Here is a 24,763-nt window from a genome sequence, read left to right as displayed (position 1 = left end):
CGCCCCCCCGCATCTGACCCGCAGCTCAGCACAATCCAGAGGCGTTTACAGGAACTGCAGCGGGGGAAGGGAAGAAGGATCCTCTCTCAGGATCGGAGACAGGATGGGGAGAGAAGGTGGGGAAGCTGCGGCTTGAGCTTTGAACCTGATCTCTCAACCTCAACAGGAAGCCTTGGCACTAGCGACAACTTTCTTATGGCTCCCAATTTGGCACTTCTAAGGCCTCCTCTTTGAGGGTGGGGGATGGATTTTCCAAGCTGAACCTTCTGATTTGTAGCAGACAGTCTCAGAAAGTCTGGGGAGAGGCTGCAAGTAGGCGAGTGGCCCTTGTTTCCAGGGGAGGCCTTATTGGTCAAAAGACCACCCAGGTGGTGGTTGGTGAACGCCAGGTAACCTTAGTCTAGACTTGACTTCCCAAGAAATCCATGAAGTGATGGCATTCATTTCTTTGTCCTGTTGCTGTTTGCTCTGAATTCAGCACAGGAGCACATTTCACAGGCCAGTCACCCCAGCCAGGATACTGTCTAGGCTCCTCAGCACATCCCACCGCCTGCTGTGGAAAGGAAGGCTCTGTACAGTCCTACCATCGCCTAGGTTCAGATCCCATTTCCAATAGTTATTCATTGTGGAACCTTCAGTCTGTTATTTCTCTGAGCCAGGGCTCCCCTGTAACATGAGGATAATAATTAATTGTACCTCACTGGGTTCTAGTGGAGATTAAATAAGACAAAGCACCCAGCACGTGGAGGTGTCCCTATGATTTGTCTCTTTTATCTTTCACTTTTAACATAGCAAATACATAGCAGGTATTCTCATAAATCTGACGCCAGCTACCTTGCGTGAGTTATTCTCGGAACCTCTGCTTCCTAGATGTTTTCCAGGATCCTTTCCAGCTGCAAAAAAGCAAGGGTCTGAGATTCTGAGCTTGTTTCCAACAGGCTTTCTTTGGGGCAGAAGGCAGCTCTGTCCAGCAAATCCTATAGGCCTGCAGAGGACGGTTCCAAACCAAGCCGTGCAGCTGTCGGGCTGCAGAGGCCTGCGTGAAAGACGAGTGGGAGAAGGAAAAGAAAAAACTCAGAGCCCGAGAAGAGCTGCAAAGGAAGACACAGCTGCAAGTCTGTCCCGAGTAAATCAAATTGTGACGTTTATTGGGCTGTTTCCAGAATAACACCAGCAAGAAAACTGGAACGCAGAATAATCTTTTCCAAGAAGGATCTCAGCTAAGTGGCCTACCATAACCAGGCTTTGTGACTGGAGTTGGGCTGGCTTCATGAAAAGGTCACAGGTTTGGAGATACACAGACCTGGGTTTTAACTCTGTCGCCATTACTTCTTATCCGTGATTTGGGGCAGGTTATTTAACCTCTCTGAGCCTCGTTTTCCTTTTCCCTTAACAACAACAAAAAAGGTAAATAACAAAACTTGCAGGGAGGTTGTGGGGATTCGAAATTAAGAAAAGTACTCAATATATAGCTGGTACTCAATAAATAGGAGCTTTATTTATAATATGAGTATGAGCTTAGCACCCAGGGCACATATCCTAGAAACCTCTGGGCCTGGAGCCATCATTTCTCAAGTTTGTACCTGGGACAGTGTAGAGAACTGGGGGTGGGGAAGGCAGGCAAGGCTGGGGGTGGATGGGTAGAGGAGAGAAAGGAGATCAAAAGGCCTATAAATATCTGTCAAACTTTAAAATGCAAATCCCTTGTCTGTGGCCCTGTTGGGACCAAATCTTCCGTTATCACCTTTCTGGGAAGAGCTTGAAAGAAAAAAATGTTACGTATAGTTTTTCCCTTCATGAAGTGTTTTGGTTTGGTTTGGTATGATTTTGTAGCCAAGCTTGGATTTCATTCAACTCTGACCTGAGTAGAGAGTTAAGACACTAACTGTATATGGTTTTCTTTGTGGATAGACCATGAGTTCCTCAAGGGAACTGTCTAACCCTTACTATAGCCCCTGCAATTTGCATGGTACTTGGCATAGAGTATCGGCTTGTTGAATGAATAAGTGGATAGATGGATGGATGGATGTTAATTCTGGGCATAGTAACTTGTCTTCACCAGCTGCTGACCCAGTCCTCAGGGATCTCCTTATCTACACTTCACTGGGAGCCATGGTTGGAGGTGGAGGGGCGTCCCCTCTGAGGGGGAATCCTCATGAGGGGCAGCTGTGGCACTCTGAGAAACGCTTGGATGGCGTCTGCCATTGGCCAGGGCTCTGTGCAGCCCCTACCTGGGCACACATAATGCTGCAGAGCAGCTTTCCCCTCCCATTTGCCCCCAAAATGTGGCTTCCTCATATGAGTCCCTGTTGGTGATTTATTTCTGGAGAAAGCATGGAATTCCAGGTAAATCTTACAGAGGAGAATTTCAGGGGTAAGAGAGCCAATAATTATGTGACACCATGTGCCAGGTCCTGGTGCCCCACCACCATCCTGAGTCAGGAACATCGTACCTCACTCCCTTTCCTCCTTTCTTCCTCTTCCCTTGCTGGCCTTGTTTTTCTCATGAAATAGTACTTGTACGTAATGGGTGACTGGGTTTTTTTAAGATAAAAGAATCTAACAAATGTGTCCAGCCTGGAATGCCCTAAAACACGTCACTTATGAAACTCTTCCTGGACAAACTCACCTGACTTCACCTTATCCAAGAACCTGACAGCCTTCCTTCCCCAGCTCTAAACTGCATCTGCCATTCAAGCCTCCTATCAAGTCACTCACCACTAGGGAGCCTCTGAGGATCACCTAGGTCCCTGTTGACCACTCACTTCTGCATTCTGGTGCCACTCCTTTCACCCGGCACTTGTTTGTAGAGTCTGTTGTTTCAAGAACAGAGAGTCTGGTATCACAACTAAGTCATAAACACCTTGAAGAGAAGGACCAGGTATTATTCCTGTGTGCTCTGCACCATGCCTCGCCAGGACTGAATCCGCCTCGAGTTCAGATTGCAGCATTTGCATTTTCAGGTAAATATAAGCAGCACATCACTTATTTCGTATGTAACCTTCCAGCTAAAAGTGGTGGGGGGGAGGCTGTCGATTGGATGAGGACAGTTAGGGGAAAGGTATAAGAAGGTAACTCTTGAAATAAAATGATGATATGGTAAAAAAAAAAATTGCAGCATGTTGGTGGTCAAAGCTTGAGCTTTGGCTTCAGGAAGATTTGGGTTCAAAGGTTAACTTCATCCACTCATTCATTCAACAAGGATGTATTAAATGCGCACTACATGTTAGACGCTGCTGCAAGCTCGGGGGATATAACAAAGAACAAGACAAAGTTTCTTCTCTTGTGTTGTTGCTCTAATGACATGAGACAAACAAGATCTAATTATTTGTGAAGAAAATAGTGGGGTTGGAGTGGGGAGGTGAGGCCGCTACTCAGCTGGCGTGGTCACACAAGTTCTAGCTGAATGGCGTGGAGGCGCTTACCATCCAGAGATCTGCCAGAAGTCCAGGCAGAGGGAACAGCAGGTTCAGGAGCTGGAATGTGGAATGAGTTCCATGGGTTTAAGAAGTTGGGATGAAGTGAGAGAGTGGCATGGACATATATACACTACCAAATGTGAAATAGCTAGCTAGTGGGAAGCGGCCGCATAGCACAGGGAGATCAGCTCGGAGCTTTGTGACCACCTAGAGGGGTGGGATAAGGAGGGTGGGAGGGAGAGGCAAGAGGGAGGGGATATGGGGATATATGTATACATACAGCTGATTCACTTCATTATACAGCAGCAACTAACACACCAGCGTAAAGCAATTATACGCCAATAAAGATGTTAAAATTAAAAAAAGAAAGAAAGAAAACAAAAGAAAGCCAGTGCCGCTGGAGCCAGGTGCGCTAGGGGAAAGGAGACACGGCTAGGGGGCCAAGCAGGGGTCAGCCACAGAGGACTTTACAGGCTCCGTAGAGGACTTTGGAATTTAGACTGAGAGGGATGGGAAGCTTTTGCAGGAGGGCTGTTAGAAAGTGATTTGCATTTTATTTATCTGGCTGATGTGTGCACTACGAAGGAAGGGAGTGAGTGCTTTGAAGCAAAGATCAATCAGAAGGTGCTTTTAGGAGTTCCTGCAAGAGATGATGGTACCTGCCCTTTGGAGGCAGCAATACAACTGGGAGATGTTTGGACTAACAGTGTGACCACAGGCGAGTTGCTTTACTCCCTTAGATTTCTTTCAAGATTAATGAAAAATGTGCTTAACTGATTTGATTATTATGGGGCCTCTGGCCCATTTTAGGCACTGTGCGAAGATGATTCAAGTCAGAGACGAATGCTAAAAAGGAGACACTCTTAATTAATGCTCTACTGAGAACTTGCATACAACCTCGTCTTGAGGATATCTGGCCCTAGTGGTTAGAGCTTTGAAGGAAGGGGACAAAAATTCTGGGATATTTGGTGTCCTGCCTGTCCCTCACATGCTATTCTTTCCTCACACACAAAAATCCCCAACCTCCCCGAGTGTTAACTGTGATAATTATTTTTTAATTCTGAAAATTAAAGTAACTTTCATGATCATGTCTTGAATGTTCACAGTACTGCTTTTCTGGGATTCTGAACTACTCTGACTTAGAGACCATTTGCCTATAAATAAGACTAGTAGAAGTCATCGCACCTCTCTGATGGACAGTTTCTTTAAAAGTGACATAGACTTAGATAAATGTGGAGTATACAGAAGCCTTAATTTTTGCCAAAGAAACTTTGGAGTTAGACTAGCTCTGGATTCAAATCCTGGTCCTGCTGTTTAATAGATTTTGACCTCAGATAAATTCCTTAGCTTCTCTTAGCCTCATATATAAACAGGGGATAAAAGTGCCTGCCTTTCAGAGTTTTTGAGGGGCATATAGGAGGAATTTGAAGGATCAGTAAAGTGGGTGGGCATAATAGTAAACAAGCAATATATGTCATTTCTCTTTTTCCAAGATTCACTAATACTTTGCATCACTGTGTGAACCTCCTCACACTCTTTACTGCCCAATATGTTTTGCCTCTCTTTTCTTCATATGTAAACTAGAGACAATTGCCTTCTCAAAACAAATTATACAGGTTATAGTGGAACACATTTTAATGACATCGTTTGTGGACCATCAATGGATTTAATGTATCAAAGTCAGTAATGCTAAATTTATACATTAAGATATGTCTCTCAAAAGCCATCTGTCCTCAGTGTATAAATGAGGGCAAAGAGAGGCAGAAACATCATTCCCACTTACAAGAAGAGGAGCAAGTGGAAGGCTGGGAAGGTTTGCCCAAGGCAGCTAGTCTCCTTCAGAACTAGGACAATTACTCAGACCACTGCCTCCCAGGTTAAAGAGAGTGTCCTTTGGTCTGTTTCACAGGATGTCAACCTGGTTGTACTGAGTCCTTTGACACCTCCCATAGAACTATCCCAGCTGTGAAGTCGTGGGGCCTTCACAGGGCCTGGATGAGAGACGTCTGTCTTTGGACACAACCCTGTAAAATAAGCCTTCTGGCATCTGGCATCCACAGAATCAGCATTCTCAGTTTAATAAAAATGTAAATGATTTAAGCCTTAATAATTACTTTGGAGCAGTTACTGTAGCCAGTATTATTTTAAAACAAAACAAGACAAAAAGGCAAAGGATTTGTAGTCTATCTTCACATGGATGGTGAATAAATCACTCATTCTCATTTGCAGTCAAAGGACAGCCCTTTTAGACGTTACTCACAGCTGAAAGGCAGGTATCTATTGAGTGGTAAATGAAGAGATTTAAGTTATGATGATGCAAACACTATAGAATTCATTCATTAGGTCTTTGGTCAGAGAATTCTAAACACACAGGCACCTTTTGCCATTTGGGAGGTCAATATCTTCCTTTTCAGGTCTTGGCACAGAATAATGCTGAGGAAGCCCAGACACTTAATCCCCACTAAAGAAGCTCTGCTTTAGTCCTTACAAAAAGAATTCTTCCAAATATTAGCAAAATATTCAGTCATTCTGCCCACAGAAGGGTCAGACTACCTTGCTGATGACCCTGCCCTCCATTGCCAAACAGACAATTTATTGAATTTATCTGGTCTGGGGCTAAATAAGCTATTTATTCTGGCAATCATCTGCCAAGGTTCCACATTTTGGAGTATTTGGGCTGATTCTGCAGCATCTCAGGTTAAAGGCAATGTGGCAAGTCCTTGCAAGAGGCTAATGCGAGCTGTTAGCTGAGCCTGATAAAAGCTTTTCCTGGCTAAGTAGGTGATAAACGTTGCCACGTTAATCTGCAGATGAAAGGAGGCTGAATTCAGTAATATTATTTAAGCTGTTTTACCCTAAGTGCTACCAGCACAACAGGAACAGTCAGCAGGTGATTTAGCCCCCCACCTTCAGAAAGCAAGGCATCTCACCATGGCGTCTTAAAATGACTAAATGGGACCAGTGATCAAGGAACCACCCAAATGGATTTGATCTTTCTCCACAGTCAGTGGAAGAACTAAGACCCTGAATTCATTACCAGGCAATCAGCACCCATTCACTGAATGAATGCTTTCTATGCCAGCCCCTCTGCTAAATGCTACAGATTCAGAAATACAAGATGCTCACAGCCTGGTGCCCGAGACAAAAATGCAAATCAATCAACACAAAACTACTTATAGCTAATATCTTAGATATGTATAGGAACTAGTAGAGATCCATAAGAAGCTATATAAACCCTTCTTAGAGAAAACCATGTTTACACTGAGTCTTGATCAGTAAATAAGAATTAGTGAAGTAAAGAATCAAACTCTGTGCAACATTCTGGGGGCACAAAATATGGCAATACAGTCCTTACAGAGTTGTTGAGAGGATAAAAAAATCTTGTAAGGAAACTTACTTTGCACATTCATAGTAGGTACTCAAGAAATGTTAGCTTTCCCCTTGCCCAGCGATGTATTTATTTATTTTTATAAATTTTATTTATTTATTTATGTTTTGGCTGCATTGGGCCTTTGTTGCTCCACGTGGGCTTTCTCTGCTCCGTGTGTGGGCTTTCTCTAGTTGCAGTGAGCAGGGGCTACTCTTGTTGCAGAGCACGGGCTCTAGGCACGTGGGCTTCAGTAGTTGTGGCACACGGGCTCAGTAGTTGTGGCTTGCGGGCTCTAGAGCGCAGGCTCAGTAGTTGTGGCACACGGGCTTAGCTGCTCCACAGCATGTGGTATCTTCCTGGACCAGGCATCGATCCTGTGTCCCCTGCATTGGCAGGCGGATTCTTAACCACTGCGCCACCAGGGAAGTCCCTTGCCCAGTGATTTAAAATTCCTTGTCCTTGTTTTCCTTCCCTTCTATGCAGGTTGGGTGCACCTTTGGTACTTAATGTGTGTGAATTGATGAACTCACACATAAACTTTTTTTTTTTCTTTTTGAATAAAAGTGTTAGTTTCTGCTTTATAACAAAGTGAATCAGCTATACATATACATATATCCCCATATCTCCTCCCTCTTGTGTCTCCCTCCCACCCTCCCTATCTCACCCCTCTAAGTGGTCATAAAGCACTGAGTTGATCTCCCTGTGCTACGCGGCTGCTTCCCACTATCTATTTTACATTTGGTAGTAATATAAGTCCATGCCACTCTCTCACTTTGTCCCAGCTTACCCATCCCCCTCCCTGTGTCCTCAAGTCCATTCTCTATATCTGTGTCTTTATTCCTATCTTGCTCCTAGGCTCTTCATAACCATTTATTATTTTTTTAGATTCCATAAGTATGTGTTAGCATACGGCATTTATTTTTCTCTTTCAGACTTACTTCACTCTGTATGACAGACTCTAGGTCCATCCACCTCACTACAAATAACTCAGTTTCGTTTCTTTTTATGGTTGAGTAATATTCCATTGTATATATGTGCCACATCTTCTTTATCCATTCATCTGTTGATGGACACTTAGGTTGCTTCCATATTTTGGCTATTGTAAATAGAGCTGCAATGCACATTGTGGTACATGACTCTTTTTGAATTACAGTTTTCTCAGGGTATATGCCCAGTAGTGGGATTGCTGGGTCGTATGGTAGTTCTATTTTTAGTTTTTTAAGGAATCTCCATACTGTTCTCCATAATGACTGTATCAATTTACATTCCCACCAACAGTGCAAGAGGGTTCCCTTTTCTCCACACCCTCTCCAGCATTTATTGTTTGTAGATTTTTTGATGATGGCCATTCTGACTGGTGTGAGGTGATACCTCATTGCAGTTTTGATTTGCATTTCTCTAATGATTAGTGATGTTGAGCATCCTTTCATGTGTTTGTTGGCAATCTGTATGTCTTCTTTGGAGAAATGTCTATTTAGGTCTTCTGCCCATTTTTGGATTGAGCTGTTTGTTTTTTTGATATTGAGCTGCATGAGCTGCTTGTAAATTTTGGAGATTAATCCTTTGTCAGTTGCTTCGTTTGCAAATATTTTCTCCCATTCTGAGGGATGTCTTTTTGTCTTGTTTATGGTTTCCTTTGCTGTGCAAAAGCTTTTAAGTTTCATTAGGTCCCATTTGTTTAGTTTTGCTTTTATTTCCATTTCTCTAGGAGGTGGGTCAAAAAGGACACACATAAACTTTTATATGTGGTTTATACACTCAGAATCCTTTAGCATCCTGGTCAGTTTCTTTGCTGTATTTCTTTTTTCTCTTTGCCCTAAGATAACCTAGCTTGCTTTCTGCTCTAGATTCCTCATTACTTCTCCTCAGTTCCTGGTGATTCTTTTGCCTGCTTAGCAATTTGTTCTCTAGAGACTGGAGTTCCAAATAACTCCACAATTGAAAGGGATTTTTTCACCATTCCCTAAACATGCCAACTCTCATTCTTTAATCTGTGTCAAGGTTACTTCGATTTATTCCCTCATCCACTGAAATATCTTCTGCTGGTAATGCTGCTCCAGTTCTGCCAATCATACTGCTGCCTATACTTCAAAGCCCAAATTCTTTTACTTTGCTAAAAGAATCTTCCCTCCTCTGCAAGATTCCTGTAATATTGATTGCCTACTGCATTCATTTAACAATTCAGTGCTAGACAGTATAGTTTTTTCTTGGATGCAAATATGCCACACTGCCCTACCTTGCTCTAGCTTGTCAATTCCTTGAAAGTAAAAATTGGGCTTTACTCCACTGCCTTTCCTGGCAGCCCTTGGCATTTGATGTGTGTAATACTTATTCATTAGACTCTGAATAAATGTTTCTGGGTTGAATGAATGTACACTACCCAAATGACTTCACTTGGAAATAGCAACCAGTTACAGCAAGGCTTGGAACTACATCCGGGTTAGGGGTATTGAGCACCTCAGAGCCTCTGTCATCTCTATTACCATACTCATCCCCAGTGATGTCAGAAATTGGTAAAATGGGCAGATCTATAGAGTAGGAGAGAAGCTTTGGCCAAAGATCTATATCTGGAGTCATAAGCATATAAGCAGTTGAAGCCATGAGTATAGAAAATATCTAGAGAGAACAGAGCCAGAGAGAGAACTGAAGGAACACAAGTATTTAACGAGCATGGATATTTAAGCCTATGAGGAGTTTAAAACGATAGCCAAGGACGTGGGAGATAAACCAAGAGGCAGTGTTGACATGGAAAACAAGAGAACAGAAATTTTCAAGAAAGAGGGAAGCTCAATAGTCCCAAATTCTGAAGAAAGTTAAATTTAAGACTGTAAATTGTTTATTAGCTTTAGTAACACAAAGGTCAGTTGGTGATCTTGACAAGAAAATACAGGCAATGAACAAAAATACAGTACTTGATTTCAAGACTTACTAAAAAGCTACAGAAATCAAAACAGTGTGGTACAGGGAGATCAGCTCAGTGCTTTGTGACTGCCTGGAGGGGTGGGATAGGGAGGGTGGGAGGGAGGGAGACGCAAGAGGGAAGAGATATGGGAACATATGTATATGTATAACTGATTCACTTTGTTATAAAGCAGAAACTAATACACCATTTTAAAGCAATTATACTCCAATAAAGATGCAAAAAAACAAAAAAAAACAACAAAACAAAACGGTGTGGTATTGGAGTGATGAAAGGCATACAGATCCATGGAAAGAATACGTCAGCAATAGACCCACTCTTACATGGTCCATTGATTTTCAACAAAGGAGCCAAGGTAATTCAATGAGGTAAATGATGTCTTTTCAACAAATCATGGTGGCACAACTGGATATCTGTATGGGAAAAAAATTTTCCTCAATCCTTACCTCACATTGTACACAAGAATTAACTTGAAATGAACCACAGACCCAAATATAAAAGGTAAACACCATTCAACTTGTAGGAGAAAACAGAAATAATATCTGGGACACTAGGTTAGATAAAGATATCTTAAATAGGCCACTGGAAACAAAAATTAATAAAGTAGACATTAAAATTTTAAATATATTGCTCTTTGAAAGACACAGTTAAAATGAGACTCAGGGATACAATTTTTGCAAAACACATCTTGTATCTAGAAAAAAATAAGGAACACTTATAATTGAATAACAAGAAGACAAACTACCCAATATAAAAATTGGCAAAAAGAATTGAAATTTCACAAAAGAAGATATATGAATGACCAATATGCACATGATAATAATTCACCAGTTATCAGGAAAAGACAAATAAAGCCACAATGAGATGCCATATACACTAATTAGAATGACTGAAGTGAAAATGATTGACAATATTAAGTTTTGGTGATAATGTAGCATAACTGAAACCCCTATGGTGGGAACACAATGCTTCTTTGGAAGAGTTTGGTAGTATCTTAAAAAATTAAACATATGCTGATCATATGAACCTGCAATCTCACTCTCAGATATTTATCCAAAAGAAATGAAAATGTGTGTCCACCCAAAGACCTATATCTGAATATTCATGGCTACGCTATCCATAATAGCCAAAATGTGAAAACAACCCTACTTTTCCATCAACTGATGAAAGAATAAAAAGTTATGGTATATTAATATTATGTCATACTATTCTACAATGAAATGGAACAAGATATTAATATAGACAACATAGATAAGTCTTAAAAACATGCTAAGTAGAAAGTCAAACACAGAGACTATATACTGTATGGTCCCATGTATATAAATTCTAGAAAAGGCAAACCATAGTGAGAAAAGAGTACCAGTTGTTGTCTGGGATCAAGGCTTGGGAGAGAGGATTAATTGCAAAGGAGCGTAAGGAAACTTAAGGGTGATGGAACTTTTCCATATCTTGATTGTGGTGGAAGTTACACAACTGTATACAATTACCAAAATTCATCAAACTTTACAGTTAAAATAAGTGGATTTTATTGTATGTAAATTAAACTTCAAAAAAGAAAAAAAGTCAGTGAAAAAGGAATTGAGTCTTTAGATTTATTTCTGAGAACATAAATTGACTGGGTGAGGGATCAGCTGAGCAGTTCAAAACAAAATTAATTACTCCAAAGTAAAATTTCATACTCATCCCCTTCAATGTAGAGTATTGGGTCTTTGTACAACTCTAACCTCAGAACTTAGAGCTGTACAAACACCTACGAAGTAATTAATGTCCAATTTATGTCAAAAGCATGATTCCTTGAAAAATTAAAAACTTACATTACATGGGCATTTAAAGTTGAGATTACTAAAAATACGTGGTACTAGTTCAAAACTGGTCAAATTCTAAAATGTGAACACTCTTGGTAGCCATACTGTCAGCTTTTTCTAATGTCAGGTTTTCAAAGTAAATTTATTATTTTCATGTGTAAATTCATGTCATTTACAATTGTGCTTAACTATTTAAGGGCATATGGGAAATTTTTGAAAGAGGAAAAGCTTACAGCAAAGTCAAATATGAGTTTTAAAAGTATTCATGATTTAGTTCACATATCTGAATTTCAGTAGTCTAGTTAGCCCTAGGGATTTAAAAATGTTTCAATTGTACATTTATCAACAGTTAAAAATCAAACATGACATTCACATCTACTATATAGCTCTAGGCATCTGTGCAGATACACACGTAGGGATACTGATGTCATTAAAGAGTGAGACATCATATTTATTGACATGGGAAATTTCTAAGATACATTAATATGTTGGTACAGAACACCTCTGGAAGGATCTACAAGAAATTAGAAACTGTGTTTGCCTCTAGATGCAAGAATTGGAGTCTGAGCATTAAAGATAGAAAGATTGACTTTTTCACTCTCTGTATTTTTGTAGTTTCACCTTTTTAATTAACCACACAGAAGTATTACCTTAAAAGTAAATACAGTTGACCCTTGAACAACACAGGTTTGAACTGCGCAGGTCCACCCTTACGCGAAATTTTTTTCTCTAAATAAATACTACAGTACTACACGATCTGTGGATTGTTGAGTCTGGGATGTGTAACTGCAATTACGGAGGACCGACTGTAAAGCTCTATAAGGATTTTCGACTGTGCAGGGTGGAGAGTAACGGTTGGTGCCCCTAATCCTCCACATTGTTCAAAGGTATACACTTATATGAATACAAAAAATCACTAGGTTTTAAAAAAATATATCAGTTCAACTAGAATAGGTGGGTTTCTTGAGAGCAGTGGACTGACTGCCTTTATTTAGTACTCTCCTTGCCCAGTAAGATTTTATATATATTAAGTGCTCTTCAGACATGACACTTTTCTAAAACAATGTTACACTCGATTCAAAGTATTTTATATATTTTTAGTAGAATTTTCAAAAAAAAAAAAAAACCAAAATTATAATTTCAGAAAAGCACAAAACTTCAAATGTATTCCAAATTTGATCCTAATTTTACAACATGGCACAATGAAATAAATACTAGATAAATAAACACAATTCCATCTCCAGTCTTGGGAAAATAAATCTCTTCACTTTTCTGGACTTATTTTCAAATCTAGACAATAATGATGGCAGTGCATATATGCCAGTGTGGTTAGACTATATACATTTTAGATATTAAAGAGTTTGGACAGGTAAAACTCTTCACAATTTCTTTTTGTTTTTAAAACAGCTTTATTGTGATATAATTCACATACCACAGAATTTATCTATTTAAATTGCAGAATTCGATGGTTTTAGTATATTCAGACTTTCGCAATCATCACAATCAATCCTAGAGCATCTTCATCATCACCCGCTCCCCCCAAAACCCATCTTACAAGCAGTTATCTCCCTTCTCCTTCCTCAACCTCCCCTCCCTGCCAGCCTTTGGCAAACATGAGTCTACTTTGTGTTTCTATATATTATAGATTTGCCTATTTGGAACACTTTATACAAACTGAATCATATAATACATGGTCTTTTGTGACTGGTCTCTTTCACATAGCATGTTTTCAAACTTCACATTGTAATATGCATTAGCACTTGTTATTATTGCCAATATTTCATTGTATTGAAATGCCACATTTTGTATATCCATTCACCAGTTGATGGGCATTTGAGTTGTTTCCACTTTTAGGCGATTGTGAATAATACCACTATGGACATTTGTTTACAAGTTTTTGTGTGGGTGTGTCTTCATTTCTCTTGGGTATACACCTGGGAGTGGATCTGCTGGATCATATGTTAACTATGTTTAACCACGTGAGGAACCAACAGTCTTTTTCCATAGTGGCTGACCCATTTTACATTCCTACCAACAGGTTATGAGGGTTCCAATTTCTTCACATCCTCACCAAACACTTTAAGTTTTTTTGATTCTAGCCGTTTTATTTGTTGTGAAGTGGCATCTCTTTGTGGTTTTGATTTGCATTTTTCTGATGACTAATTACGTTGAGAATGTTTTCATCCACTTGTTGGCCATTTGTATATCTTCTTTGAAGAAATATCTATTCAGATATTTTAACCACTTTTGTCTTTTTATTATTGAGTTGTAAGTGTTCTTTATATGAGTCCCTCTAGATATAAGCCCCTTTATTACATTTATGATCTGCAAATAGTTTCTCCCATTTTGTGAGTTGTCTCTTCATTTTCTTGATGATGTCCCCTGAAACACAAATGTTTCTGGTTTTGATGAAGTTCAATTTATTTTTTCTTGTTGCCTGAGCTTTTGGTGTCATAGCTAAGAAACCCTTGCCTAAGTCAAAGTCACAAAGATTTATGTCAATGTTTTCTTCTAAGAGTTTTATAGTTTTAGATCTGACATTTAGGTCTTTGACCTATTTTTGTGTTTTTTTTTATATTGTATGAGGTTGAGATCAAACTTCATTCTTCTGCATGTGGATATTCAGTTGTACCAGTAGAATTTGCTCAAAGACTATTGTTTTCGGATTGAATTGTCCTGGCACTCTGGCTGAAAATCAACTGAACATAAATGTGAGGACATATTTCTGGACCTTCAGTTCTATCCCACTGATCTATGTCTACCTTTATGCCATTCAACACATTCTTCATTACTGTAGCTTTGTGGTTAGTTTTGAAATCAGAATCAGGAAGGGCAAGTCCTGTCCTGCCATTTTTTTTTTTAAGGATCGTTTTGCCTATTCTGTATCCCTTAATTTTCCGTATATATTTTAGAATCAGCTTATTGGTTTCTGCAAAGAAATCAGCCAGAATTGATGGGGATTGCATTGAATATGCAAATTAGTTTGGGAAGTATTGTCATCTTAATATTAAGTCTTCTGATCCACAAACATGGGATGTCTTTTCATTTATTTAGGTTTTCTTTCATTTCTTTCAATGATATGTTATAGTTTTCAGAGTAAAAATTTTGTACTTCTATTGTTAAATTTATTCCAAAGTTTATTCTTCTTGTTGTTGTTGTAAAAAGAATTCCTTAATTTCATTTAGTATTATTCATTAGAAGGGTAGAGAAATACAACTGATGTTTATATATTGATCCTGTATCCTGAAACCTTGCTGAACTCATTTATCAGTTCTAATAGCTTTTAGTAAATTCCTCAGAATTTCATAAACACAAGATCTTATCATCTGCAAGTAGCAACGGTTTTACTTTTATCTTTCCAATCTGGTTCCCTCTAGACTTTCTGAATGCTAAATAAATAAATGAATAGCTTAATATTTGGAGGTGCTGTAGTTGATACTGTATAGATGCATTGTTAAAACAAAAGGGGAAGAAAAAAGTGCTATCGAAGAAAAATTTTAACAGAAAAAGCAATGAATTGAGAGGCAAGAAATCTGGTTCCCATACCACTATTAATTACGTGTATGATCCTGAGCAAGTTCCTAATCCTCTTCTGGTTATACATTCTATTTTCCAAATCTTTTTCCAGTTGGCTTATCTGTGGACTTCTGGGGATATGTAAGAAGTAGATTTCCTCAGTTTATTCAGCTACCACAACCATGATTTTCACTATATATATTGATCATCATCCTCCTTTTCCATTTTTTTTGTCCCTCACAAAAGAGAATAAGATTACTGAAACTGGAAGAGCAGCTGGAAGTATCTTCACATTGAAAGCAAATATAACTCTCAGAAAGGCACAACAGAAGATGTTGTGAGAATGCAGGCAATTATAAAGAGTTATCCCTTGGGAACAAGCTGGAATATGAAAAAATGCTTTAGGGGCTTGTGGAAGAAATGAGTAAAAATGAGCAAATGAATGGAGCATTTACTCTGTCTAGTAGTGTACTAACATTTTAAGGCTATAACTTAAGAATAATCAATAAAGATTTTTTTTAATGAAAGAAGTATGTTATAAAAATATACATTATCTGAAGTTTTCACTGCAGAGAATCGTCTTTTAAAACCAAAGTTTTAGGTAACATTTTTTATTACAGTTTTGATTAAAATGTCAAGTGTCTCACAACATATAGAATCACGTTAAATTTTTCTACTATACATTAACTAGATACCTTCCTTCTGCTTCTGCTAATGCCAACAGTACTAGAATACTAAGTTATACTTGAATATTTTAAATTTAATTTCAGGTGTTTTGGAACCTTAGTTTTAATCTCTGACTTAAAGGAAGAGGACTATCCAAACAGGTGCCAGAGACATCTTTTTCCTTACGACACTGTAGAAAACTCAGAGACCATTTTGCTGCATCTTGGAAACGGGTTTCTTCATTTCCAGCTGTTTTATAAGGCTGGACACACTGTTCAGTTTCTTTAATACGTGCTTTAGGGTTACTCAGTTTGTTGGCATCATTTTTTTTGAACTGGGCTGGGCTATGTTTCTGAGAACTCAGCTTCATTTTTTGAGTTGTGGACTTAGCCTTCCCAGACTCTGGGATAATTTCTTCACCAGAGGAATGTTTGTCAAGGCAAACACTCTTCTTCATTACAGTTTTCCGAGTGGTTTGCACATCAACTTTTCTACTATAATCTAAAGCAGTATTTGGTGGTCCAGTTCTAACACTGGAGGTCTTTACTATTGGGTTATCGACAGAATAAGGTATACAAGTATTTGCTTTACAGTTTTCTGGAAACAGCTGGTTTCCTTTTAGGACTTTACAGTTTCTAGATTCATTTTGCAAATGAATTCCTAGAAGATCTTTTGAAAGATGTGATAGACACTCAGAACTTCTATTAGCAATACAGTGTTCTTGTACAGTAAGTAGGGACAATGTCTTCAGATCATCTGGTTGTACATTATTCTGAGGATATGATTTTATATGTATTCGTTCCTTTAAAGGTAAATCCTGAAGATGTAAATCAGTAATGCCAGAAAGTAGATGCTCTTCAGGATCAGTCTTTTGAAGATCCCAATCGAACTGTTTCTTAATGTTTGTAGTGCACCATTCTGATTCACATGACAATTGCTCTGTAATATTTTTAAAGCTATCAGGGATAGCTGTTTCAAGTTCCGATTTTACACCATGAGCAAAAGTGTTCCCTGGGATAGCTGAAAAATTACTAAAAGAAGTACCTTCCCAGTCAATGGTGCTCAAGTGCAGATCAGCAATTGCAGATATATTATGGGATGAGGTACTGGGTTGACTAGATTCTGCAATCAGAGACTTACTGATAGCTTTAATTTGCTGCACAGCCAAAGGTCTTGGAGAAGATATTAACTGTTCTTGTGTATTCAAACAGGGAGCATCTTCAGGTAAAAGCAAGGTATTCAATGACACAGTAGATTCCTGCGGTAATGTAGAATCAGGGGAAATTTCCAAATTTAACTTGGAATTCTGCTTAGAAAAGATTTCACATGTGGGTTTTAAAGTCATGTGTGATTGAAAAGTCATCATATCATCTGATTCTGGCAAATTGTTTCCTTTAGACTTAGTTTTCATGCCTGAAAGAAAAAAATATATATAATAAAATTAAAATCTATTTTATTCTCCTAATATCGGTAAACAAATTAAAGAGCTCAGATCAGAAATCTTCTGTATGATGAATTTTTGCCTTTTTTGTCTCACAGCATTCCTGAAAACTGTGTTATACATAATTATAACAAAATAATTATTAATAAAATATTATAAAATATTTTATTTTGGAAACAATGTTATAATTGAGTGGCATGTTATAAAATAATGTTGTAAGTTCCTCACTGAGTTCTGGGAAATAAAGAAAATGTAGTTATAATCCAAAATATGTTATATATACTAGTTGATCAATAAGTGGTTAGTATAATTACTAACAGTCAGTTAAGTTAGCAGACTCAGAGCAGAATGGTCTATTCTTGGCTTTTAGATTTTAAAGCAAACTGTGTCGAGACAAAGAAGAAAAAGTACAATCCTTACTCTTGATTTTACAGAACTTTCAGCAAAATTTGGACAAGATAGATTCAAATAAGACAGGTTGCTCTTTTGTAATATTTGTGTGCAGCCTAAATAGTTATCAAATGTGATACTTACTTTTTTGTTTCTTGCCTTTAATTTCTGACTTTTGTTTTTGATAAACAGCAACAATCTCAGGATAAGCTGCTTCAAACAATGATTCTTCTTCTATTGTTTGTAAAACCAATTCTCCAGGTTTATCTTCTATAGAGTAATGTTCTAAAGGATTAAAAATACAACAAAACAGGGCTTCCCTGGTGGCGCGGTGCTTGAGAGTCCGCCTGCCGATGCAGGAGACGCGGGTTCGTGCCCCGTTTCGGGAGGATCCCGCATGCCGCGGAGCGGCTGGGCCCGTGAGCCATGGCCGCTGAGCCTGCGCGTCCGGAGCCTGTGCTCCGCAAATGGGAGAGGCCACAACAGTGAGAGGCCCGCATAACGCAAGGAAAAAAAAAAAAAAAAAAAAAAAAAATACAACAAAACAGCTTTAATTACAAATTTGAAATATTACATTTTTCCAGGTAATTTCAGTTTACCAAGTCAACTAGGTCATTCACAAATGGATAATTGATGCAAATTTTGCTTTATAACACCTCTATTCTAATAATCTGTTGACACTAGTACAGAAGTGATTTTATTCCACCTGGGAAGAGCGAAAAGAGTTTCCTTTTAAATTAGAACTTTAAATTTCTCTTGCTTCAGAGATGGTAGGAACAGCTTAGAGAATAGGAAATTTTATTTAGATAAGGCTAGTTTGTTTTAATTTCATATAATAAGTGTAAAATTTCAGATAAAGAATGGAAACAATTCCCTAAAACTTTAACATTGGCTTTCTTTAGTGGTAGCTTCTGAAAAGGACAGAATTGAAATGGTCATCAAAACTATCACTATTTTCCAGATTGTTGTTTCAAAGGTTAACAATCTCTTGAGGACACACCAGGCTTACTGGACTCACAAGCACCTGATAAATGAAAATGAGAATGCTTATATGTAAACTTACAATAAGATATGTATAAATAGTAGACTAGATTCTTGTATTTATCTTATATGAAGGGAAAACTCCATAAGAAGCCAAACTATAATGAAACTATTAGTTGATGAGTTTAAAGTAGAAACAATGGAAACAAGTGAACTTAGAATATTTCTTAGTTAAAGTAGCATGGGGTACATTTTTTCCCTTAAGGGATGACTCCTACAAGGATAAGTGAAAGTGGGCACCCAATCCTCAGTTCTTAACAAAGGAGATGCACTGCCAAACTGGGTTAATGCCATTGTCTTCCCTGAAAATCTACTACAGTTGGTGGAACTGTTCGTAAACAGGTTTCAAAATTCTTTAGCTATTTTCCTATTATTGCTTAGAACGACTTATCTAATTCTTTATCATTTAAATCTTCAAAGTTACTTACAACTTTCATTTCACTTCAAATCTGTTCTCTCACTCATTCACATGTAATTATACAATCTAATTTCAAAGCCAAATAGAAATGAATTTGGTATTATTTCCCACTTTAAATGATCTGTGCTTTCCTTGCCTTCAGTTTTGGAGCTAATTCAGAGTTCACTGTATCTCTGCCTATAGAAGAGAAGAGTAATTTGACCATTAGAAATTCCCATGAAGGGCTTCCCTGGTGGCGCAGTGGTTAAGAATCCGCCTGCCAATGCAGGCGACACGGGTTCAATCCCTGGTCCGGGAAGATCCCACATGCTGCAGAGCAACTAAGCCCGTGCACCACAACTACTGAGCCTGCACTCCAGAGCCCGTGAGCCTCAACTACTGAAGCCCGCATGCCTAGAGCCGGTGCTCCGCAACAAGAGAAGCCACCGTAATGAGAAGCTCACGCACCACAATGAAGAGCAGCCCCCGCTCGACGCAACTAGCCTGCACGCAGCAACAAAGACCCAACTCAGCCAAAAAATAAATAAATAAATAAATAAAAATTCCCATGAAAACTAAACAGAGTAAAGAAAGGAGAGGAAGAGCACCCCAGGTGTTTTTCAGCAGCCCTGATTTCTTTAGACCCAGCTATACAATGAAATCCAATGACTAGACCATTTGTAGCAGTATTTTCTTGAGAAATATAAATCAAAACTATTTCCATATTGTTTTTGTAAACATTAATTACAAAAGAAATATCAATTTAAGACACTGAAATAAAATTACTTAAGTTTTAAATATTTACTATTAGTCAACGGCTGTTTACATAGCACAGGTAAACTATGAAATTAATCCTTGGTGTATGTGATATATTTTCATCTTTATTTTTTATATACATACATATGTTTTACCTATGTATATGATATTTGCTAAACATACATGACCAAATGTTATAAATTTTGCTTAAACTGTATACATACCAGGCTTTTCCCATTCTATTTCAAAGCAATGAACTCCATTTCTGATTCGGTTTTTAACAATTCTGGAAAAAAAAAAAACTCATCTAATGAGGTTTAATTGCATGAGTTATTTGGAGATTTTCAATTTGTAGATTGAATAATTCAATTCCCATTAATTTTTATTGTTTTAATAATATTCTAAAAATGTTTTAAGAATTATTGTATGGCTATTCCTTTGACTTGTTATTTAAAAGATAGAGTTTATATTTGTTAGATCTTATCAGATTTTTCCTTTCATTATTATTCAGTGTTCCTCTTTTCCATAATAATGATTTTTGTTTTAAAGTCTTTTTTGCTTCTGTTAATTTTGCTACATCACTTTGGTAAATATTTGCCTGGTTAAATCTTTTAAATCTCTTTATTTTTAAACTTAACATAGTCTTATTCTGCACATGCCCTATAAAGCAGAATATTGTTGAATTTTGTTTACTCATCTGATATAATGTCTTTTAATAATGAGTTTAATCTACTTACATTTATTATGATTACTGATATAGTTGGATTCATTCATACATCTTATTTTGTGTTTTTGGTTACTAAGATTTTCTATGCTATTTCCACCTTTCACCTTCCTGTATTCTTTCGGTTTGATAGTTTTACTTTCTTATTTTATGTATTGGTTTTAAAGATAGAGATTGTATTTCTAATGTTTTAGTGGTTACCCTTAACTGTTTACATGCACACTTTGGGAGTTTTAGTTTATTATCATCATCATGTACTAAGCATCAAGCATTATTAAGATATTTATATACAAATTTTTTCCATTCCATTTATTAAATTAGCTAAACATGTTTTATCAGTTTGTATGCTGGCCACTGTTTGTTGTTATCCACATCTTCCCCCTGAGTTCATTTTTCTTCTTGCTGAAGTCATCCTTTAACAGTGCTTTTGATGAGGGTCTGTGAGTGGAAAACTCTTAGTCTTCATATGTCTGAAAATGCCTTCTGCCAACCAGTGAATAATTTTAATGATGTCTGGGTTGCCAATTATTTTTAGTCAAAGCTTTGAAATATTACTCCATCATCTTCTGGAATCTACTATTGTCATGAAAGATGTATGCTAGCAGACTGTCACTCCTTTGTAGCTTATCTTTTTTCTTTAATACTTTCCCCCAAACTTTTTATTTTGAAAATTTTCAAACCTTAAGAAAAGTTTCAAGAAGAGTACAATGAATAATCATATATCCTTCACTGAGAGCCATCAATTCTCAGTTTCAGTCCCTCCATTCACTTTACATTTCTGTCCCCTTTCTGGTTCACGGAAATAATTATCTAGTTAATCTATATCTTTTTATATTTATTTCTTTTAATAGTCTATTATTACTATATGTTTGAGGCAGAGAAGTGTGTCAAAGCATGAACTTACTATGTTATCTTGACTGTAAGCCCTGAATAAGCTTTTAATATTCCAGTAGACCTATCCTCCATTTTTATAAAACAAAGAGATATATATCTCACTATTGAAGATATTAAGAAGAATATTTTAGATAAGATATTCCAATGAAAACACAGGGACTTATTCATACAATTCTTTATATTACCGACGTGGCTGTAGTTGATTAGAGTTCCTCCTACCGAGCTTTCTTTCTATCATGTCATAGTGGGTCAACAGTACCAACAATTTCTCACATGCATAGTGACTGGGCCACTCCATTTTTTCAAGAGCAAATCTCTGTAAATATAATAAAAATAAAACAAGATTTTGTTATCTCTTGGAGACAAACAGCACTCTCAGGGTGATATTATCTTTTCCTTAAGAGATAACATTAGTTAAAGTTGTATCAACGAGAATATTCCCAGAAAGAACAGTGAGCCTCCTAAGGAGGCCATATGGCACAATGATGTAAGTGTGAGGGTTCTGGCTTTGAAGGCCAGAATATTTCCTAGATTTGGGTAAATTACTTAACCTCTTTTAGCCTCAGGTTTTCCCTCTGTAAAATATAATCCGGCACACACATTATAAAGTTAGGGAAGATTACATGTAATGTGGTAAATATAACAGCAAATTTTAAATGTTCAGTGAATGTTGGTTGCCATTATTACTACTGTTGTTGGTAGAGCTAAGCAACAATTAGTTACAATTTATTGAGCCACTCTGTTTCTTTAGCTACTATACTAGGGGTTAATATAAATAATCTCATTTAATCTGCACAGTGACTTCACAAGTAATATTATTTCTATTTTGAGGAAAACACATATCCAGGGTCACATGGTAAGCGACCGACTGTCCAAATTTAAATTTAGGTCACTGATTACAAATCCCAGTGCATTTGTAAACTATACTGTCTTCCATAACAATATACTGTCTTCCATAATAATATACAATAACAATATATATCTTTACATTCTCTGGTTATTAGCATCTCTCCCCCAACATATCCCTGAATACAATACATCTGTACATGGTCTTTAAGGTGTCTTGTAAAGAACAGCATAACTGTGATTTGTCTTATGGGCTACAAAGTATAGTTACTGTGTGGCAAAGGAATGAAGATTAGATATAAATGCTGAAAAACACATGTGCACTCAAGAGCCATCTATTTCAAACTCCTCTCAGATCAGTCAAAGTGATTACCCCTTCTTATCTTCCTAGTATCCAACTTCACACTGTAAAATAAGAGTTTATTTTCAGATACCTGAAACAATAACAAATCAGGTCTTTGGTACCTGATTGCCATCACCAATTTATCCTTGTTCAAAAGGAATTCTTGAATAACCTAGCAAGAGAACAGAAAATAGCAATTGACGTGTCAAACTTTTAAAAAAAAAGCTTCTGAGATAAACACATAGTTGAATTATTACTCATTACCTCATGGAATGGGAATCCCGCACAACTGCAAGCTTTCCTGAAAATAAGTTATATACATGTTATTAATACACTCAGGCAATTTTAGATAGACTCGAAAATCATCCATTTAATCTCTTCTCATTTAATGGAAAGTGTCCTTGTATAGTATCCTAGTCATCAAGCTTCTCAATGAAACATTATTAAATTCCTATCTTCTAAGATAGCCTAATTTTTGAACAGAATCTAGAAAAGGATTTTGTGAAACGTTATTAACCTACATGGGGGAAAGTTATGCGGAAATAATTCAACCACAGGTGTATAAATAGGCCACATCAGGAAACAATGAGCACAAAAAACTTACTTCTTAATACTGTTTTCTACTGCATTTAGTTGTCTCTCATGTTCTGTTCGGTGCCACTCACAAGGACAACAGTATTCATAATCATGTGGCTCACAATATCGATCAGTTTTACATAATTTGCATCCATTACGTTCATGATCCTTAGGTGAACCTTCATGGAGATACAAAAAGTATGACTTTCACTGCTTTTTAGAATTACCTTCTATGTACAATTTTTTTTTTTGCCCTTATCCAAATTTTCAAAAACAAATACTGCCTAGCACAATGCCTAGCATATAGAAGGGTTTCAATACATTTAGGCCTGATAGAGTAATGAACACAATAATAATTCTTACGATAAAGTAGATCTTTAGCTATTACTATCACATGACCCTATTTTTTTTCTGTAAATTACCCTTCTGTCTGAAAGTGTTAATTTGTAATATGAAATTATACATTTATAATAATCTCAAATGGAAAACTGTGGTGTATGTGGTAGCTACATACAAGAAAAGAAGGACATTATTAATAAAACATTATTTAGTTAATAGAATAATTCATGAAATGGTTTCTTTAATAAGAATATGAAAAGAATAGAGCAGCTAATTACCTCTGCTAGTGGCTAGCTCTCAGTTACTATATAGCTATTTTTAAACTATGCTTGGAACATAAATTCTGATTGTGGCCTGGGTGTAGGGTCCTAGTGCCCAGTAAAAGGAAAGCATGACTACCTTCAACACTTTTGAGAACACAAAGAACCTACATAACTGATATGACCTAAATCATCATTTATAAGGTACCGAAAAAACTACAGAATGGCATTTTATCTATAAAAACATTGATTTCTCCCATGGTTTCATCTATCATTTAAAAAGGCTAATGAAAACATATTAAGACAAATAGATAAAGCAGAATTTCTTTTAAAAGATGAGCTACCATGATCTCTTAATCTCTCCTGAGAGCAAAAGGCCTTTTTAACCCAGTACATGTCAGGGACATCATATTTTTATCAAGACCAATGAACAGGGTCCAAGCTACTTAACAGTGAACATGTATTAGAAATTAGTTTTAAGTCACTATCTTCACACACAATAAAAATGCACTACAGGACAGTTAAGAATTCTTTAAATATATGAATATAAATCACTGATACATAAGCAAATGATTTCACTTTCATTTTTCCCTAAGATTTATCAGTACAATTTTTTTTCTTAAAATGGATTTCTATATTGAAAACATAATTTTAGGATCAAAGTAATCTGATAACATAGTTCAAAACTGCACATATCCTATATTTATCATTTACATCACATTATTTCATTCAATAAATATTTATCGAGTGCCTGCTGTGTGTATGTGACACAACTCCTGACACTGAGGGTTCCCAATCTGGTAAGGAAGGTAGGTATGTAAAAAGAACTATAAGAACAGAGATGAAAACATAGGTATCAGACAATAATATTCTAGAGATATCATTCCCTATGTCTGCTTACCTGGATGGGAACATAAAGAGCAATGAGCCAGTTTGCTAACCACTGCTGGTTGTGAATTAGAGTAACAAAAATTTTCATTCCACTGATTAAACCTTTAAACGAAAATGGTATTAAAAAGAAAAAATAAATAATAAGGTCACCAAAATGCCATGTTCTCAA

At 37.1% G+C, this 24,763-nt stretch overlaps 1 protein-coding gene across 1 annotated transcript in view; it reads right to left on the bottom strand.

Annotated features, from left to right (window-relative positions):
- Nucleotides 1–15,253: 15,253 nt before the first annotated feature.
- The window catches only part of GEN1 (GEN1 structure-specific endonuclease), a 29,637-nt gene continuing 20,127 nt past the window's right edge, over nucleotides 15,254–24,763 (bottom strand). Inside the window, exons 7-14 of the mRNA XM_007464461.1 lie at nucleotides 24,605–24,696; nucleotides 23,133–23,283; nucleotides 22,793–22,829; nucleotides 22,620–22,700; nucleotides 21,525–21,655; nucleotides 19,946–20,007; nucleotides 17,672–17,812; nucleotides 15,254–17,109 (exon numbers count right to left, since the gene is read on the bottom strand). Coding sequence (XP_007464523.1) covers nucleotides 15,797–17,109; nucleotides 17,672–17,812; nucleotides 19,946–20,007; nucleotides 21,525–21,655; nucleotides 22,620–22,700; nucleotides 22,793–22,829; nucleotides 23,133–23,283; nucleotides 24,605–24,696 — 2,008 coding nt within the window. The 3' untranslated portion in view covers nucleotides 15,254–15,796. The remainder of the gene's footprint in view (nucleotides 17,110–17,671; nucleotides 17,813–19,945; nucleotides 20,008–21,524; nucleotides 21,656–22,619; nucleotides 22,701–22,792; nucleotides 22,830–23,132; nucleotides 23,284–24,604; nucleotides 24,697–24,763) is intronic.

The sequence above is a fragment of the Lipotes vexillifer genome, unplaced genomic scaffold (genome assembly GCF_000442215.2).
Source record: "Lipotes vexillifer unplaced genomic scaffold, Lipotes_vexillifer_v1.1 scaffold1109, whole genome shotgun sequence".
NCBI lineage: Eukaryota > Metazoa > Chordata > Mammalia > Artiodactyla > Lipotidae > Lipotes > Lipotes vexillifer.
Note: the sequence above shows the minus strand (reverse complement) of the source record. Positions and strands in the feature narration are given on the sequence as shown.